The 20,573-nt window shown below is 42.3% G+C and overlaps 1 protein-coding gene across 1 annotated transcript; it reads right to left on the bottom strand.

Annotated features, from left to right (window-relative positions):
* Window positions 1-1,483: 1,483 nt before the first annotated feature.
* cep170ab (centrosomal protein 170Ab) lies at window positions 1,484-19,756 on the bottom strand (the record flags this gene model as incomplete). Its single annotated transcript, XM_080442299.1, has 18 exons — window positions 19,641-19,756; window positions 19,433-19,522; window positions 18,313-18,401; window positions 18,043-18,097; window positions 17,429-17,594; window positions 16,771-16,908; window positions 15,906-16,355; window positions 15,150-15,529; window positions 14,497-14,628; window positions 13,736-13,868; window positions 11,506-12,957; window positions 10,738-10,987; window positions 9,759-9,867; window positions 9,232-9,393; window positions 6,884-6,972; window positions 5,457-5,550; window positions 2,998-3,049; window positions 1,484-1,749 (listed from the first exon to the last, which is right to left on the bottom strand). The coding sequence occupies exons 1-18, from the start codon at window positions 19,743-19,745 to the stop codon at window positions 1,484-1,486; spliced, it is 4,212 nt and encodes a 1,403-aa protein (XP_080298425.1). The 5' UTR covers window positions 19,746-19,756.
* Window positions 19,757-20,573: the final 817 nt, after the last annotated feature.

Below are 20,573 nucleotides of genomic sequence, written 5' to 3'. Positions count from 1 at the left end.
CATATGTAAACATTGGTATGAGGCAAGACATTGGCAGGTTGGAAAAACAACTTAATGACATTGGTCATGGTTTATTGTACTGTACTTGTTATCTAAGGACTTGGAGGTAGCCCCTGTTTATGCTGGTTCAAAAACAATATTTGTTTATGTTTATAATTAGAAAGGTAGTTTCTAATTATTATGTTTATTATGTTTCTAATTATCAAACCAATCAAATCCAGGCAAATGTTTTGAACCCTGTTTTCTTTACAGTTGAACTTACATGTTAATAGTTACTGAGGTCTGATTCATATTGATTCATATTCATATTGACCTCAGTAGTGAGTGATACCATATATATTGTGTCATGTGCAAATCAACAAAGCCCCCCCAATCAACTGTTCTCCAAAACTAATGATAGTTAGTATTAGTTTGATCCTGGGCACTTGTGACATTATACATCTGGAAGAGGAAAACCTTTCTGGGGAGCTACATCTTTGTTAGTAGATTTTACTACCACATTGTCTACATTGGATACTCTAGTTGTGCATGCCACCACCTCACAAGAAAAGGGCATGGATAGTTTTCTATTTTAAACATTTAAGTAATTACATACTGTACATAACTTATTTCCCAGTTAAAGGAAATGTAATATGTCTTTCCTTGAATTGAAAAATGTATATCTGAATCAATGAGATTGGGAAGTGCAAGTGTCACAGGCCAAAAATATATTAGACTTTTTCAGAAATACTCCAGTGGACAGGAAATTTGGAAGAACGGCGTTTCAAACACACCTGCTTAAATCATTTCTTTAACACCATGGCACCGATCACGTTTTGGTTTCCGGTTTGTGTCAAGGTGAGTCAGCTTACTGACAATTGTATTAGTCTGAAAAAGACTTACATACCTTGCAGCACAATGGTAAAACTGACTTTCACTCCAAGAAAAACACAATCAGGAATTCTGATATGAACTGAAACATCATGTTAAGAGATTGCATTAGATCATTTGTTTTGGAGATTGTTAATGATAATGCACCACGCAATACAGAAACAAATCGTTTGCTGTATATTATTGTCAAAGCTCCTTCATAAGTGAACAAAACACTTATTTGGTTCAATATCATGATAATGACCACTTGATAGTGTTGGAATAATTTGAACACATTACCCGATGGTCTTTTATTGAATCCCAACATGATTCATTAGTCTGATGAAGAGGGCTCGCACTTGACACTTGTGCTCACTCTTAGGATATACTGTATGTCACTGTCCATTCTTTACGTCCTTTATAATTCAAAGCCCCCTGTAAAGGAAGTGATTTGTTTTTTTCCCGTCAATTACAGTATGGGGGGGATATTAGCCCACCTTGATGGATACCTACTATTTGCATGTGTAGTTCCATTCCATCTATCAAATAAAAAATCAAGCCCTGGATCTGCATCCACTGGCCATAGGAAGTTTCCTTTGATCACATTGGTTTGGCGGTTAGTCCTCCCCTCTTATCAATTGTGAGGTCCAGAGGGCCCGAGATTGTTGTTCACATGATGTCCGGAGTCTCTCCCTGCTGTCGCTGAGCGGTCTGCAGGTCCACAGGATCCCATGGAGGTTCCATCAGCTCTGGGGGCTAACTGAGTGCTGGAGGGAACCTCTGCCTCAGCAGCTGCCTGAGCCCCGGGACTAAGCTTCTGATCATTCCCCAGAGGGCTGGTCAGGCCTAGGGAGGTCAGGGCGTCCAGAGTACCGTCTGGGTCCACCATCACATCGATAACTGTCAGACGGGACCAAAATCAGTATCAAAAAGAGCACTCTTCATTCAAAAGGAGGTTTTATTTGGTTAAAACAAACACAGTTAAAAACAAGAAATTACACATTAATGTTATACCACCTTGTGGCAAGCTAAAACCCTTGAAAAGTATACTGTCATAACTCTTGCATCTTACTAAACATTACCAAACGAGAACAAATGACATATGCCTCATTGACTGGGATACCGTTTCCGACGCCCTTTTATTTGTATATCTGTGTATATAAAACATACATCCCCTATCGAATCTCTTAACACCAACATTGTTCATGTGAAGCAGTTTGTTTATTTGATCTATTTAACATCTAAAATTAGTAGTTTGTGTAGAAACAAGCTGCAGCAGTATGTTTGTCTGTCCTGTCAGCCTCGGGATACAAGAAGAGTAGGCACTAAAGAGTGGGCACCTCTATGTGAAAAATTTGTCCAAAATGTATTTTTTTTTTATAAAAATATGAAAAATGGTCTTAATTAATGTAAAGTATATATGATTTGAACATGCACGGTACATCATTATCAGAATTAAATATACTATACTCTTCAACTTCCTTATGCTCCAAATGATTGGATATACAGGTTTTGTAGCAATTTGGAGCAATTGTAGAAATTGTTAAATGTTCAATCATGCTCTAATTATGTATACTTATAGGTCTTTCGCGCCCAAGCCGGCCGCAGAGCCAGGCCGGGCACCGTTGGATGTGCCTCAGCAGCCTGGATCCACGAGCCGCCCCCCATCCCGGTACGACCCACCGTTCGACCGTTATCGCCGCTTTAAGGTGCAAATTGTATATCTACAAGCACCGGTCAGCGAACGCGGTCTTTGTCCGCTCTGTGGAGCGCTGCAAACGGTCACTGTAGGCAGAATAGATCCAGAGCGTGAAATCTGCGACCGCCCCTCCAGAGCATGGAACAGCAATAGCGGACGATGGGAAAAGAAGCCTGTCATTCAACCATTCGAATCAACCGTCAAAAAGTGACGGGCAAGCCCCCGTTGTCATTCAAACCATTCAAAACATCACGGGCACTCCCCTTTTTCGCTATGTGTTTCTAGACCAGCTTGCTGTACAAGCTGGGAACAACACAGAAGGAGAGATGTCTTATCTCCATGGTACAAAGTTGTCATTGGCAATATGGAAAATGCATTCTGTTTTAAGAAGATTAAGAGTATGAATATCTGGGGAAAAACTGAATAGTTTGTTTAAAAAAGATGCATACCAAGCAGTTGCCTCTCAACTCTCTTAAGGTCTTGAAGGATGGTGGAGATCTCCTGTTGAGAAACATGAACATGAATAACAAGTGAAACTTAAAGACGGGGTGCCGTGATTTTCAGTGATTCCCCCCCCCCCTAAAACATAATCATCAGGTATTATGGTTATACTAGTAGGAAGATTGTTTTCAAAAAAGTGTACAGAAAGTGTTAAAATTATGTTTTTATGTGGACACGCCTCCAGTTCATTAAGTATACCTGGTTCTCACCTTAGCACCTCCTCCACCACCTTAGCACCACCCACCTGTCCTAGTCCCTCCTCCTCCTCATGCCCACACCTGTTGTGTTATGATAATGAGGGGGAGGGTATGTTTTTACTATGTCACTAAAGCGCTGTTTTTCTATTGGCACGTTTGACCCTCAAGGTTTCAGCCTCCAGGTAGAAACTCAAAATAGTCAGAGAAAACACAATAAAAACACCACCAGGGGGCTTAATGAAGTTCTATCAACCTCATAGACACATGAAAAACAGAAAAAGTGCAAAATCATGGCACCACCTCTTTAAGAGAAGCCTAGCTGAAGAGATTAATACTCACAACAGCTGATCAATAACGCAAGCAAGATTAACTTCTGTTCCCTTAGTCTCTGGTCCAACAGAGAAACTTTCACAGCAGAGTAGTATACACTGATACTTTATGCCCCCAAGGCCACTGCAGTGAATGGATAAAACTCTTCAGGGGTTACTTGAGGCCAGGCTACAAGATAAATCTTGGATTTACAGCCTTGTCCCAGAGAGAAGCCATATTTTTTAGGACTTCATATTTGCACCCGTCACAACAGCCCATAAGTCTTCTGAGACAATAACAACATTTCGTGTCGTTGCACTCTCCTTAATTCATATGAGTCGAGACAACCGGGACCTAAACCGTGTGCAAAAAAGACTGCACAAAACTAAGAAAACCTCTGGGTCAATCCTTGAAAGTGCCACAAGGTCACAATGGTGTCATGTCAGCACTCACTGTGATTACGTCAATAAATAAGTAGACACGTTGACAGAGAGACTAGAGAGGGAGCAGTCAAGTGAGACAAAAAGAGAGAAGATAGGGGTTGTTGTATGGCATCCATACTAGGTCTGAGTCTAAAGCCTAATCGATCACTGAGTCACTAAAGGTCCTCAAAGCCTTAATTGCGCAGCTAAGCATAAATCAGGCATTAGCCAAATTATATCAGTAAAGCCGGAGAACTCTCATTTCCAAAGTGAGGAGTGTCTCCTTTTATTTTTATTTATGTTAAGTGTGAATGCCAACTTCCTTTCAACACACACTAGATTTATTCAAACTTCCCCAAGAGTCCTACCTCTGGAATTTATGTCAGAATGCTTTACAGTTGTCAAACAAGTGCATATCGTTTAACATAGTTTAAAATGTGGCTTCAAATTTTGACTATGGGGACCAATTCAATTAATAACCTTAGTTCATCTTTGGGCTTTCCCAAATATTGGAGTTGCTGTCACTTATAAGAAGATTTCCAACAAGCACACTGCATGTACTACTGTACATCTCTGCCAGAGTTAATGAAACTATCAAATACTTGATTTAGGAAATAGCAAAGCTACCATTGAGAAACGTAGACTCAACGAAAGCAACTTAACAACTTGAACCCTAGCATCCCTGCTCTGGGGTAACATTTGCAGAAAATATCTGAGTGAGTGCTATATCAATTTTAGCACAGTAAACAACATTTATGGGGTGCTTTGACAAATGTTGTGATTGGCTTTGGTTCAAGCTACCCGGACATTGGGAAAAATAAACACTCAAAAGCTAGTAGATTTGGAAAATAGTGAAACTATCACACACTACTGGAAATTGTAGTTATGCTCCTTAAAAATATCTACTCCCCAGCATTGGTCTCTGCACCTGCTGTGCACTTGCTGGAGCTTACCACAGCATCACTTGCTATAACAGGCGGCCCTATGAAATGGAGAGGGCACTCATAAATGTTTTTACTGTGCTAAAGTTTTCGCCCTATAGCACTCTCTTCTACAGTAGTAAGTTAAGTCCCCCCAGGAATTCCGCAGAGAAAAATCCCAAATTCTGCTGCCCAAAATATATTCTGCAAATCCTCAGTTTTAATTTATCCATTTGTAACTCGTGTGTGTACAATTGTAAGAGGATTAACACTGAGGATTTACTGTGTACATGGAGCTAAATGGCAACTCGAATAACGGTCTGGATTAACCAATCGCAACAGCACCCATTTCCAAAATTATGATGCAACTGTGTTCAGTAACATCAAAGGAAGTTCCAAGACTCATTGGGTCATTGATTAAAAGAGTGTGGTGAGCACCATTCTCCCTCCGTCCGCCCCAATCGTACACAATCTGGCTTCATTTGAACACTTGGCCTATTTCAAAATTCTGCCCTAAACAGATACAGATGATGTGAGGTAAATAAGACTGCTCCATCACCTTGTTAGAGGTGTTCAGTAGTAAGGAGTCATGCTCTGCCTGCAGTTTGCTCTCAATCTCCTCCCATTTTCGTTCTTTATCTTTGAACAGTATTCTGGAAAAAAGATAATTCGGCAAAATGACATGAATATCAAGCAATCAATCAACAATCAATCAACTTTATTGTCACAATAAAATTACAGGTAAAAGTGAGGCGAAACTCTTTATTTATGCAGGCTTTCACGATTGCAGTTCAAGGAGTAAAAAATAATTAGCAGTAAAGATGTCTGTAAAATGACCACAAAAAAGCCTGAAAATAGCAGCATATTAAAATCAGACTATAAAAGAAGTCCTAAATCATATGTAGTGTATTCAATATCGTGTAGCTTCGAAAGTCCTAAATGAAGTCCCAAATCACATTGTATGTTTTTTTTTGTTTTTTTGATCTCTGAAGTTGCCTAGAATCCCTTTAACAAAACCAAAAAGCCTGTCGCCTGTGCTTAATCAAGCACAGGCGACAGGCTTTTTGGTTTTGTTAAAGGGATTCTAGGCAACTTCAGAGATCAAAAAAACAAAAAAACTGTTGTCAAACACCGCCCCTCCACTCCCCCCAGCAGCAGTTCGTTTCCCCGACCACCAGGGGGTGACGCAGGGGGGACTTCTGAACGGGCCATGCCAAAAATAGGTTGCTTTATTCGGATACAATGCATGTCACTGCCCGCCCCTGCCGGTTCTCTGAAATTTTATTTTTAAATAGTCATGATTAATTGACCACATATACTGTATGAAGTTAAACAACTACATTCTATCCAAACGCTATCTTAAAAGTAAATTCCGTGCCTCAAAAAAGAAGTTTGAGAGCGTTTTAAAGTTTTAAAACCAAAAGTAAAAACACTGCAGAGAAAACAATGGCTGCCGTTCCACTTTTGTCGGCTGCACTCGGTTCCATTCGGTTTCACTCGAACCCGCCACACAGACACGGACGCGCACGGACGCGCACGGACGCGCACATGCATGCGTTTCATTTACGTCCCGGACAGAGCCGGATACCCGGATGTCAAAACATAAATAGTAGGGAAAATACGGATTTCAGAAAGAGGACTGTGTTTCAATGCAGGAAAACACCCCAGCATCATTACATTTAGGCTTAAAGTTACCTAGAATCCCTTTAAGAATACCTACATTTAAATGTGATACAGTGCCTGGTAGAATGATTGATTGGGAGTTTCTGAAAGTGCATGACATATACCCATATGTCATGATATGTGTGATGAACAATGGCTTGTGACTTTGAGTTGACATGGGAATGAAACACATACAGTATATGTCAGGCTGTCCGCTTTACCATATATAATAGTACTAATTTAAGCTGTACAGATTAACATAGTTAAGTATAAATTAGGCTAAAGTACAACATGTCTTTGATGGTGATGTAGTGAGATGCTAACCTGATTTTGCCTGCTGTTTTGTCGACAGATTGGCGTATCCTAGCTGAGAGCTGAGTGACAGATGCTATTAGTAAGCTGTCCAGCACCGCCTGCAGGGAAATTGTAAATAAAACACAACATGATAGTTTTTACTCACAGTGGTATACTGTAATAACGGCAACATCCATTTTTGATTGATATGGCAAATCAAAAAGCAGAGAGAACAAAGTGTGATCCAACTCATTACTGGCCGGTGGGGGGGTTGCTACAGCTTAACCCATTAAGACCTGTGGCCGATTCTAAAAACTATTGTATTTTTTATTCTATTTATACGTTTATTTGACAGGGAATGCCTTCTAAATCAGGTGGCAGGGACCCCCAGAAGAGAAGATTTGTGTTTTTATTGTATTTATTATTATTCAACACTTTTTTTCAGAAATGCTCAAAAATAGATGTACAAGCTCGCAGTGAGCTTGTATATCTGCAATTTTTTAATAGCCAACGCTAAAATCTTATGTGGTTAACCACATAAACTCTAGCATCCCTATTCTGGGCATGTCATAATAGCATGTCATAACATTCTCCAAAAATAGACAAAAATTCAGTGAAGATAGCCGATCTACAAGCTCAGGTATAGACCCCTGGGGCACACTGGTCCACAAAGTATTAAGTGGTTAAAGGTCTTTACACACCGTGGTGTGGGGAATAAACAATAGGAATTACCATTGATGATTTTGCATCAAACCTGAAAGATCAACCTCATACTGAATAAAAATTACATTCTATTATCACCACATCTTTATTATTCTCTTTTTGTGTGGATGTACTCATGACACACACGTTTAAAAAAAAAAACACCCCTGGAGTGTTAGGAACTTTACTCAGCTGATGGTTGTTCAGATGGCTTAAATGAACCCACGGGGGCTGTTAGGGGTTAAGTGTCTAGCTTAGGGATCAGGGTCACTTCAACAAGTAGACTGGACAAGCCGAGGGTTGAACTGGTGACCTTCCAATTCCCAGATGGCCTCGCTATACCACTCAGCTACGGCCGCCCTACTTACACATGAGTTGTATCTGACACATAGGAAGCTTTATTCAATGAAACTGATTGCTGACCCAAGCTGCATTCTGTGTTCTATGAAGGCTGCTGGTATGTATTTGCATACGTTCTGGAAATGCTCTCCAGTGTCCAGACTGGGAAATGGTTGCCTCTAACCTTCTCTGAGATGTTTGAGATTTCGGTGCCTCATTAACCTGTGACACTCATTTCAACCTCTTGAAACCTAGCATCCCTATTCTGGGGGAACATTTGAAGAGATTTAACGTAGCGGGGGAAAAGAGGGGACCAAGAACAGAACCAACTCCGGTCAACTAAGTAGTAGTTTAGCAAGTATAGAGGGTTTGAGTGGTTAAATGATCTCTCCAACCTGAGCCTGACACAGACCAAAAAACAAGTGAGACTTGCCAGACTTGAAGGCAGCACAAACATTGATTGCTGTGCCCTGGAAGTCACGCCACTCCTTTTCCTTTCAAACGTAGTAACAAATCCAGATACTGTGTACTTGGAACTATTGACAGCGTTTTCTGTGATTTATTTGTCTTTTTCTTGTTTCTTTTCTATTCTATTTGCTACCACTATTTTTTCCTTATATGTTCTCAATGTTATTATTTATTTTATGAATCACTGTCTGTGTTCATCACAAAAACATTATTTAAGCAGAGCTGATACAAAAAAATCTAGTTATTTTAAGCCATTTTCAGATCTTCATTATTGACAAACATTGTCATGCTGTACATACTACACAAAACATAATTTTCCATTATAATACTGCACATAGAAACAAAACCTTTAGTTCATTGCTACTTGCTTACAGCTTGGACATGTGGCAAATCTGATTAGACTTGATGATGCATAGCTATCGCCCTCTAGTGGCAAGCAGTAGCAAATACAGAATTACTACTATACTACTGTAGGGAATCTCAGATTTGACTGCAATGCCTATTGTCTGTCTCTGCTTGTCAGAATAGCAGAAAATGATAAGAAAAGCGCCCCACAGTCATAAAGACTTTTGCAGATAAGACTTTAAAAAAAAATCTATTAATTAACAAAACCTGTGTGTGTGTGTGTGTGTGTGTATGTGTGTGTGTGTGTGTGTGTGTGCGTGTGCGTGTGCGTGTGCGTGTGCGTGCGCGTGCGCGTGCGCGTGCGCGTTGTGTGTGTGTGTCTGTTCCGGGCATAACTCGGACAGCGTCTAGCCGATGCTTGGCGTATGTGTCCCAGATGACTCGAAGGTGTGCAGTGCAGAGTGGCAGTGACAGACAGTGATTCCATGCATTTATAGATAGATGACGTTGAACAGTGGACTCACGTCGTCTCTGTTCCAAGTCTGTCGTCGGATGGAGCGGGACGCCTGTCCATTAGAACCACAGGAGCGAAGCTCCACAGGCCGTCCGTTGGCTCCCAGAATGCTGCTCTGTTCTGCGGCGGGGCCGCCCACCTCCAGGTTATCATCAAACACATGCTCATCCAACTGTCGGACAGTGTGTACAATGCTATGTCAATACATTTGATATATGTTCCCCTCTTGTTACTTGTTAAGAAAGAAACTACTGGAGCCAACACTTAAGAGAAATAATTGAAATATAAAGTACTCTATTCTCTCTATATAAAGTACTCTGTTGTAGTCTCGCATTGCGAGGCGATTGGACATCTCAGCCTACCGATAAATCTGGTGGCATCTAAATTCAATGCAGTTTCTCGAACAGCTGCGAAAATGGCCACAAACAAACCTGCAACTAATGTTTAGTCACCAGACGTAACAGAGATCTGCAAGGCTACCTCTGTTGTGATGTTCTTGGTTATTGTTTTCAGGTTTCTGTGGTGTGTTTACAGTACCAGAACTCCAGGGTCGGTAGCAGCAGGGCTAACAGAGTCAATCTCTCCTGCCACATCGTGGATCTCTCTGGCCAGCATGGCCAGGTCTTTGGCTAGGTCCTGGCTAATCCTGACAAACACAACATCACTCTTCTTACTAGAATAGAACTCATTCTCAATGGATTATTTCGGCTTTTGTAATGTAAATGTTATCAAAACAACACAAAATGCTATATTTCCATGAATGTCAACAGTGGTGGAAAAAGTACTCAGATTTTTTACTTAAGTAAAAGTAGCAATACCACAATATAAAAATACTCTGTTACAAAAGTATTGGCATCAAAATATACTTTAGTATATTTTAGTAAATGTACTAAAATGTTTGAAAATAGCAGATCGACAAGCTCACAACACGTTGCGATGCGACGCGACGCGTTTGTAGATCTGTTATTTTCAAATAGCCTATGCATAAAATAGGACTGAAGTGATTAATGTATGTTTTATAATATAATAATTTATATCTGCAAAGTAACTAGTAACTAAAGTTTTCAAACAATTGCAGTGGAGTAAAAGAACAATATTTTCCTCAGCAATGTAGTGGAGTAAAAGTAAAAGTACTGAAAAAATTGGACATACTCAAGTAAAGCACAAATACCTCAAAATTGCACTTAAGTACAGTACTTGAGTACATGTACGTAGTTAGTTTCCACCACTGAACGTCAACCATATATCACAAGGCAATGAAAGCATGAATTATTATCGTTTATAACTCCCTCCACCAGGGTTGCCAGATCTGTTTATCATAATTTCCCAGCAAGATTTTATTTGAAAATAGCCGATCTACAAGCTCACAATTGTGAGCTTGTAGATCTGCTATTTTCAAATAGCTGATGCATATGTTAAAGTGCTCATGTGGCCCATAGTCGCTTCTTTTGGGCTGGTTTTCCTAGACCTGGTTTCTCTCACAGAATCTGGCAACACTGCCTCCCACTTCATTTACCTGGCGATCTCCTCGCTGTGCGCTGTCCAGTCTCTCATGTACTCGTCCTGCTCCCTGGAGTGCTGCCTCAGGGACGTCAGGCCTCCTCCTCCAGGGCTGGGTGTGGCCGGGGCCGAACCCCCTAGCTGGGCAACCCGAGTGGAGGGGAAGGGCCGCATGTGGGTCTGCTTGGACATGTGGCGGTTGGAGCCGTACTCGTCCTCTGAGGTGGATGCGTACTCCACGGGCACACGACGCCACCGAGTGGTGGCTAGAGAGATGGGGAGAGTATCGCAATTTGAGGTTAGCCGTATGGCAATGTATGGACTGGGAATTCATTAACCCACAATTTAACCATTCAATCCAGGAACCCATCTGTGTCATTTTTAGATTTGAGCTATAACCATTATTTTATACTTTGGCTATTCAAAAAAATAGCAGATCTACAAGCTTGTAGATCTGCTATTTTTGGAAAGTCTTAATTCAAATCTTTGCTTCTGGAGGTCCCTGGAACAAAATATTTTACAAATGTTAAAATATATATAAAAGATTTGCACACATTTTCACGATAAAAAAATAAATAGCAGATCTACAAGCACATAGCGTGCCCGGCACTCGGTGCCACGCTATGAGCTTGTATATCTGCTATTTTTGATTAGCCGAGGACATCTAAAATGACAGAGATCCGTTCCCGGATTTAATGGGTTAATGTAGACTTCAAAGAGATAAGAATGATAAGATGTTCAGTTTAGAACATGGAGGTGTTTGGGGTTAAAAGAACAGACTTACATGTAGGTGTGACATGCCCATATGAGGCGGCGGCTTTACTCTTGTCGGGCAACTTGGAGGCGCTGTTAGCCCGGGCTCTGGGCGCCGCCGATGATGTCATACCTGACGCTCTCATTCCATGTCTACTAGCGTAGTCCCCCGCCACACTCCGAGCTCCCAGACCTCTACTCCTGGTCACAGTGGCTTCCGAATCACTCTGGGCCGAAGGAGATCCCACTCTAGGTCTCCTCGGCTGCGCCAGAGCCTCTATTCTGGACATCCCCCTTCGGGCCATCCCTGTCCTGGATGTAGAGCTGGCGGTGGAGGCCTCAGAGGCTACTGACATTCGATCAAAGTCAGCCGGCTCCGTGTCTGATGAGTCTCCGAGACGCGCTCGCCTGAGCAGGGATGACCGCGTGGGTCTCGGCTTAGGGCCGGTGCCGGGTTTAGCAGCGGCTGCAGAGGAGCCTGGAGCGATCTTAGCCCGGCTTGATTTGGTGCTGGCTCCCACTGTCTGGGCTCTGGCCTGTGAGCCCCTGGACCCCTGGGTTGGGGCGGGCTGGGAATCCGAGAGGAGGGAGTTGGAGTTGACGTCATCGTCAGTAAGGTCTTGAGAAGTCCACGGTTGGCTGGGCTGCTGATGGGCAGATGTTTTAGCCTTTGTCCTCCTCTCGTGGGTCTCTCGGCTCCCGGCGGGGCCTCTGGAGGCTGAGCACACTACCGTCCTCTCCTTCTGTTGCGCTGCAAGCGTCCGTCGTCTCTGGATTACTTTTCTTCCTCCCTCTGCCTGGCTGAGGGTGCTGGTCGTGTCCACGTCTGACTCTGGTGACATGGAACCCTCATCAATGGACTGGCTTGGTGGATCGCCTTGGTCTGACACGGTTGTCTCTAAAAAGGCTGACACCGCCTCTGAGTCTTTCTGCAGGGTGGCACCGTCGATGCTAGCGTCCCTGGGATGCATTCTGCTGCTTGAGTGCCCGTCAATGCGTGGTATGAGCTCATTGGGCACACTGGAGCTGGGTCTCTCCACGGTAAAACTCTCCTGCCTCAGAAATGGTTTTCCGCTGTTGTCCTTGGCCTTCTCCTCCTCTTTCTTTCTCCTCCGTGCCTCCTCTAGTCTCTTCTCCCCACTGCTCAGCGGTCGAGGTGGGAGCTTAGTCACTACCCCTGGTTGGCCCGGTCTCCCTACCCCACTGTCCTGCGACTTGGCAGGGGAGGAACGCTTGGGACTTCCGCCCTGGCCTCCGGCCCCATGGGCAGGTCTGTTCTTCTCCCTGCTCATCTTCACCTGGCACTCTTTCTCCTGGAGCTCTGTATCTTGTTTCTCCCCCATGCCGGTGCACAGGGCGGAGCCTGTCGCCCTCCTTCCCATGGCCAGCTCCTCGCCAGGCAGCTGCGGCAAGGTCCTTCTCTTGCGATCGGTGTAGCCAGATGAGGCCAAGGAGGCAGAGTAACTGGACTCACTGATCTCAGCTGAAATGGATAGAAGAAGAGTCTTTGTGTGATTCTCCATAATTTACTGCGTGGCTTAAATCAGGGGGACACCCAAATTGACTTTTATTAGGCCATGAACCCCCATTTCAAATACTTCTGTCCTAGGGACCCTGATATGAGATGTATTGGTTTAAATTTAATTAAATTAATAATTGTACAAGATAAATAGATTCACAGTACTTACTGCTGACATTGAAACTTAAAGAGGTGGTAACATGGTTTTTCATGTGTCTATGAGGTTGATAGAACTTCATTAAGGGTGGTGCTAAGGTGGTGGAGGAGGTGCTAAGGTGAGAACCAGGTATACTTAATGAACTGGAGGCGTGTCCACATAAAAACATAATTTTAACAATTTCTGTACACTTTTTTGAAAAAACTCTTCCTCCTAGTATAACCATAATACCTGATGATTATGTTTTAGGGGGGGGGGGGGGATCACTGAAAATCACGGCACCACGTCTTTAATGTCCATACACACCAGGAGTGTTTATTTTGTGTCATTAATTTACGTTAATTCAAACTGCACTTTGTGTCATGGGTACATCCACACAACTATTATGCAAATATTATATATTTTAGAAATCAGGTTGCAAATGAAAGCATCAACCGGCATGAATGAGGTTTACTTATCAAATTAACAGCCAGCATATTCCGAATGTTCAGAGACCCGAGAGTTGGTCGATAAGCTACAGTATTTCTGTATATTTCAGTAGAAGTGTATTTAAAATCAGCTTGAGAGCAGAGCCCACAGCAGTACCTCTGTCTTCGGTCACATAGACGTGGCTCTCTGCCCCTGATCCCTCAGGGTCAGTCCTGATGTGACTGGCAGCTAGTGTGGCCCACTGAGACACCCAGCGTGGACCCCCCACCACCAGCTCCTCAGACAGGACCTGCGCAGGGCAGCGTACACAGCAAAATCCTCAGTGTTAATTTAACCACATGAATCCTAGCGTCACTATTCCGGGTATGTCATAATAAGCAAACAACTGTCTCAAGCTCACAACACGTGTTGTGAGCTTGAGAGTGTAAAACGTCTGAGAGTGTAAATAATGAACAACCCATGAACTAAACTATTAGCACGCTTATAACAGTGCACATGACAATCAGTTTGCACTGGGCACCACAAATCTACCCATAGGACAGCTATTGCCTGATTTGAATTGGTTGCGCGCCGTGTCGCACACCAGAAATAGACGATCTACAAGCTCACAACGTGTCATGATGCAATGTGTTGTGAGCAATGTGTCGCCACGCAACTAAGTGTAAGTTAGGCTTATGGTTCAGACAGCACAAACTACATGATGCTTATCATATGTTAGCGCCTTAGAAGACAAGCACAAACCTTATCAAAACTTATTGGATTGTTTTCAGTAAGGTAGGTTTTTGTTTTTTAATTTTGTCTGAATCAGTGTGGTTTAATGAAAAAGGAGGAAAATAATCTACCTGATTGGTCAGTTTGCATTAAGGTAATATAATAATGACTGGGATTCTGGTCTCTATTGAGCCTTTTGTACGAACCTCTGTCTCCATGCGTCCAGCCTTGCTCTTGTCACCTGTGCCAGACCTCTGAGTGGTGAGCCTGTGTCTGTGGGGGTCCGCACCACCCACTCTGGATACAGGTACAGACTGCTGTTCCTCCACACCAAACACCTGCAATACACCACAAATACGTATATGTACACATGGACACTGACACACACTTTTGTCATTTAAAGAGTTAAGTATTACAATTAAATAAATAATCTAATTGATTGATTGATTGATTTATCAGCCTCTGTAGCAGATAGACACATGAAATAAAAAACATTTAAGAGATTACGCATTTGGCTATTACTGAGAATTACTTTATTCCCCCTAATGTTCATTAAAAAACAAAAAATCTATAACAAATCAATATAAATTCCACAAATCTCTGTATGTCTGTCCTATTTTTTTTTAATATATTAGTATTTATTTTAATGAGCATTAGGGCAAATGAAAGTCATTTTCAATAAAAGCCAAAAGTCTAAAATGTTTTGTGAATGTTGACAGTTTTGTTCAATTTTTCAGAAAACTCTTAGGATTTAGAAGGCGTTTTTAGAATTGGTCTAAATGGGTTAAATAAATATGTAAGATCCAAGAGTATATATGACAAAGTAACAAATGCTTTTTCTGCCAACTCTGTCCTCCACCTTGTCAATCATTCGCCTAGCTTCCTCTTCCTCTCCATCTCCATTCTCCAGCTCGATTGTATAAGTCCCTCTGTCACTGTGGTCATCTCCATGGTGGTAGCTGTCATCTCGGCCAGTCTGCTGATATGGCACTGCACCTGGACGCCTCTCCCCCACGTCTCCTCCCGATGCGGCCACCTTGGGAGCTGAGGACCTGTGGCGACGTGCAGGACTGTCCTCCTCTGCGAAGAGCCCGTCGGGCACATTGGCACGACCCTCTCGGATCTTCATCCCTGGGCTCCCCCACGGCCCCCGAGAGCGCTCCTCTAGTAGGGCAGTCCTGCGCTGTTCGCCCAGGGTGTTCTCGGAGTCGCTCTGAGTTCCATCTTCATGTTTACTGCCTGGTGATGGGTGCAGGGTATGGATGGAAGGAGCGGTTGGAAAAGAGAGATAGAAGTATGAAGAAGAAATGAGGAAAGTATGAACAGTGGCAGAGAGTCAATCAGAGAGAGTTACTGAAAGAGGGAATGAAGAAATAATTAAGTACACTATAAACAGCAGTATCTGCGTACAGTAGTAAATCAGTCTGAATGACGTACATAGCATATGTGAACAAGTAAACCAACGTATATTTGAATATCATTCATAACTGGCATCTAAATAGGCTGAGTATTGGTATAAAGAAATGGAAGAGTGCTATGGGATGAAGTGAAGTTTCACCCCTTAGCGTTCCTTCCATATGCACATACTGTACAGTACATACATGCATACACACACCTTTGAGACTCCTCAGTTGGACGGGCAGGTCACTCTTCACACTTTCCCCATCGTCTTCAGCAACCGTCTCTTTAAGAGCCAATGGCAGCTCGTTCTGCGCCAACCAGTCGGCAACTTTGACCTCTGCGGCCACCATGGCGGTCTGAAGGGGGCTTAGCTCCTGCCCCACACCCCTCTTGGGGCGTGGCCTGGTCTCTGGTGCCACCTTCGCTGCACGGTCTTTGACACTCCCTTTACCTGCGGCCCCAGGGTCAAACTGAATGGTGAAGGAAGCGTGGCCATGGGCAGCCTCAGCACCTGCCTCTGTGTCTCGGGAAGGGGCCTCTCCAATGCCTTTACCCGCCACAAGGGAATCTTTGGTGGGGATCTCAAAGTAGCGTGGCTCTTCATTGGAGGCCCCTAGCAGGCCACTTGTTGGGGCCTCAGCATTCTTCCTGGTGTCTTTGCTATCTGTAGATATTAATATGAAGATATACAGTATAGTGCAGTTTGTACTAGTGTCACAAATATACTATTACAATTTAACTATATCATAAATAGTATTTACTCAATGCCCAAAGCTGCTAATAGCAAAACAATGTTGGTGAAAGAGGAAAGGCTATTTGAAATATGGGGATAAAACCATAAACATTTATTTCTGTGGCATAATATCAAACAAAGACCATATGGGCATATCAGCATGCCCATATATGGGCACATACTGATGACATCAGGGATCTCTATATATGGGCATAAAAGGGACAAGGACTGACAGATACAAAGATCTCCGTGGCCCAAACCTCTAGTAGTATCATATAGACAGATTATGTGAGAAAAGCTCCTATTGAAGTTGTTATAGTTCTTGTGTATACACATAATTGTATACCTGTCTCAGTTGTGTCTTGCTTCCTGTCTGAGGTCCGTCCATCCTGCCTCCCAGAATGCTGGTCACGAGTGTCTCCATCTCCCCACCAGGCAGGCTGACCATACAGAGGTGTACCCCGGTGCATTGCTGATATATCTTCTGGCAAAGGGTCACGAGAGGCTGATTTTACCAATAAGTTATTTGGAGCAACTCATAGCACATGAAAGGACCATACAAGTGTCAATACGTCATTGTCTATTCACAGCTTTGGCCATGTATCGTTCATAAATATGCACGATTTGTTCCTAATTTTCCTAATAATATCTCTACTTTTCCACTTTGGGTTTGTTAACATTTTGACCTAATTGTGTGGTTACGGACATTTAAAATTAAGTTGTAAATCGTTTGCTCCAGGGACTATTTTTTGGCTAGACTTTATGAAATAATCCATGCTTTAAAAAGAAAGAAAATAGTCTGCAGTCATGTCAAGTTAAGTAACTGTGAGTCATGGTCAATGGATTAAACATGCCAGACCACCAATATGGTCCTTTGAGACCATCATTACTTTATCTTATATGGAGTGCATTTACTGCAACAGGAACTGAGAAACGGCCCCTACATTGGTTGGGTAGCAGAGCTATTGATATGTCAAATAGGTGCTATGCCCTAACTCCCTCACCTGCCATCTTGTCCTCTCCCTGGCTGGTTTCAGGAGGTTTGGCAGTGGCTCCCTCACATGCTGGTGGTGCTGCTGGCTCAGAGGGCCTGACCTCCGCTACTCGACAGGTCTCTTCATCAGGAACCTTTTTCTGGCTTAGTTGGAGCTGGCTGCTGAACTTCTCATGCTGACAAGATGGAAGCAGCAAGGTGGGTTTTAGAGTGGTATCAGCTGAACAGGACTATCACATACAGTAGTGCTAGATAGGTGCTTATTGAATTTCAGGAGTTGTTTTTTAGGTAGTAACTTGATTCTACCTATTCAAACACTATGAATAATACAGAGTTTTCTAATATACAACATGCAAGTTATGTCTTCTATTTTCTGGGACAACCAGGGCAGTTTTGTCCATTGAGAGCATATTCAACGAGCTCGACAACTCTAGCAGTTTTGCTCAGTTCAGCAGAAAACACTTGACTGAACTCAATTTATCAGGCACTTTTAATTTGCTGAGGCAGAAGAAAAACAATAGTGTTAGCTATTGTTTTTTCGTAGGCATATTGTCTTGGTCTTCTAGCTAGGTACCACTAATTCACCACACGTTCAGCATGCAACAGCATCCAACAGCATCCAACCTTGAGTGCCTCCTCAGGAACATGCAGCTCTCCTCGTGCCACGGTGAAAAGATTAGTATGTGAAACAGGTTAAGGAAAAAGGACAACAAACTCTTTGCAGGCAATAGAACCTCAAACTGATAGCCTAATCTATTATGCAACAGGAAGGGTACAGTGAGCTTTCAAAGCTATTCAAGAACAGATAAAGTTACGTGTTTGTCTCTGCCTACTAACCTTGTGACTCATGACAGTGTTAACTGATCAATAACATGAAGGAAATCACAAATATACAAAAGGATATCATATCCAAACCTCAATTTGTCATCCATTTTCAATGTGACGTACATTTGCTCCTGTATTCTGACGTCATTGACAAATGTCTGTAAACATAAGTGGAATTGGTTATGACAAAATGATGATATCCACCATATGAAAAAGTAACAACAACAAAAGTATACATAACAATAATAATAAATAATAATAATAATAATTACACTTTTAAAAGATAATGAGTAACTTAAAGCACAAATGACACTTTGGTAGAGGTTTTTGTTGTGTAGTTAGTTACATTGTCATGATGTAAGTACAGCTGCCGAGATATCTTGCTCCGTTGTTCCATTGATTAGAAATTGATATTCCAAAAATAGCCTCCTCACTGACTTGCACATTGCATGGTGAAACAGCTCTCCAAGCACATAAACAAACACAAACATAGCTGATTCCACCAGTATATAACATCACAAAACCTGGTACTGCATTCCTTTTATAATAAAAATGTCAACTTCCTGATGTATTTTTTCAAATAAGCCCAAATCGCTGTGTATCCAGTCTGGGTCTTATTTCTAATTCAAATAGCTAAGTTGACAAGAAAGAAAGAAAGAAAGAAAGAAAGAAAGAAAGAAAGAAAGAAAGAAAGAAAGAAAGAAAGAAAGAAAGAAAGAAAGAAAGAGTTACTTTGAGAGATGTTTCACCATGCAATCTAAGTCAATGAGGAGACTATTTTTGGAGAATCAATGTCTAATCAATGGAGCAACAGAGCAAGATATCTCACCAGTTGGATTAGTTCTTTACTTCACTTTACATAATGACAAGGTAACTAACTATACAACTCAAACCTCTACCAAAGTGTCATTGCACTTTAAGTCATAGTTGCCAACAGTAAAAGGCAAGCATTTTTACAGATGAACTATAGATTATATAATACATTTAGAAATGTGCGGACATTTCGCATCATTTTGAAAATATCTTACAATTGGAGTACTATTATGAACCTAATTTGCATTACGACTAAGCTCCCTTCTGTTATAATTTAAGTATTTGTGCACATTGAATGCTTGTATTATACAGTAATACAGTAGAATCTACAGAGTAGTATGTGTTTAGTAACTAAACAGATACAGAACACACTCACCCCATTCAAGCTGCCCAGGTCCTTAACTTTATGTTCATCTGCTTCTGGCTCATAGTTGATAACAGCATGCTGTTTGTCAACACTGCGGGACTAAATCACACCAGATCAAATCAATCACTCTAATCCATGTTAATCTCCAGTGCTTCGGGTGATAATCTGGACAGATTATAAATGAGAGTTCAGCAGTAGTCCAGGAGAGTTCATGTACCTGTAGCATGAGTTCACAGTCATCCCGGCCCACAAAGATCATCTCCCTTGGGAGGCGATGGCGCGTCCCCCCGCCACTCACCAGGAACCAGGAAGTCAGACTCATCTCTGCTTCAGTAGCTCACCCCACCGCTACAACATCCTGATTAGATCAATAACAGTATTAGGCTGGGCAGTGAGGGATCAGTAGTGGGATAAGTAGTCATTCAGATGAGGTCTGTCTGTTTGTGTGTGTGTGTGTGTGTGTGTGTGTGTGTGTGTGTGTGTGTGTGTGTGTGTGTGTGTGTGTGTGTGTGTGTGTGTGTGTGTGTGTGTGTGTGTGTGTGTGTGTGTGTGTGTGTGTGTGTGTGTGTGTGTGTGTGTGTGTGTGTGTGTGTGTGTGTGTGTGTGTGTGTGAGAGAGAGAGAGAGAAGGTGGCAAAGGTGCAGGGCCACAATTTAGTTTGAAATATAAACAACCACACCTGTAATTACCATCGTTAATCGTTAATGCCATAATAAGGTGCAAAGTAAGATGCAGTTGCAGATCCTGTGGTTGTGTCTGATCGCTTCGATCAAGCGTAAAAGAAGGCACTACTCTTTTGGGCTGGCTGACGGTCTGTCTGTCTGTCTTTCTTTCATCATCAATAATTGCTAAATCATCTGCTTTATTTACACAACTAACAGCAACATCAGCTATGGAAAAACATTGACATCAGTCAAAGGAGCTATTGGTGTGTGCCATAGACAAATAAACTCTTGTGTACCACAATAAAGGTCACTCACTGGTCTTTGCCATGTAAAATCCTCAGCTCTGAGTATACAAATGGACCCAAATTGACCCTTTTCGGTCAGTGTTAATTTAACTCTAAGGGTCCATTTATACACTCAGTTAAATTAGCACTGATGCTTTTACTGTGCATTCTTGGTGTAAACAACGCTAGAATAAAACTCCT

The sequence above is a fragment of the Gymnoscopelus braueri genome (genome assembly GCF_963280865.1).
Source record: "Gymnoscopelus braueri genome assembly, chromosome: 2".
Classification (NCBI taxonomy): domain Eukaryota; kingdom Metazoa; phylum Chordata; class Actinopteri; order Myctophiformes; family Myctophidae; genus Gymnoscopelus; species Gymnoscopelus braueri.
This window is presented reverse-complemented; position numbering and strand designations above follow the sequence as displayed.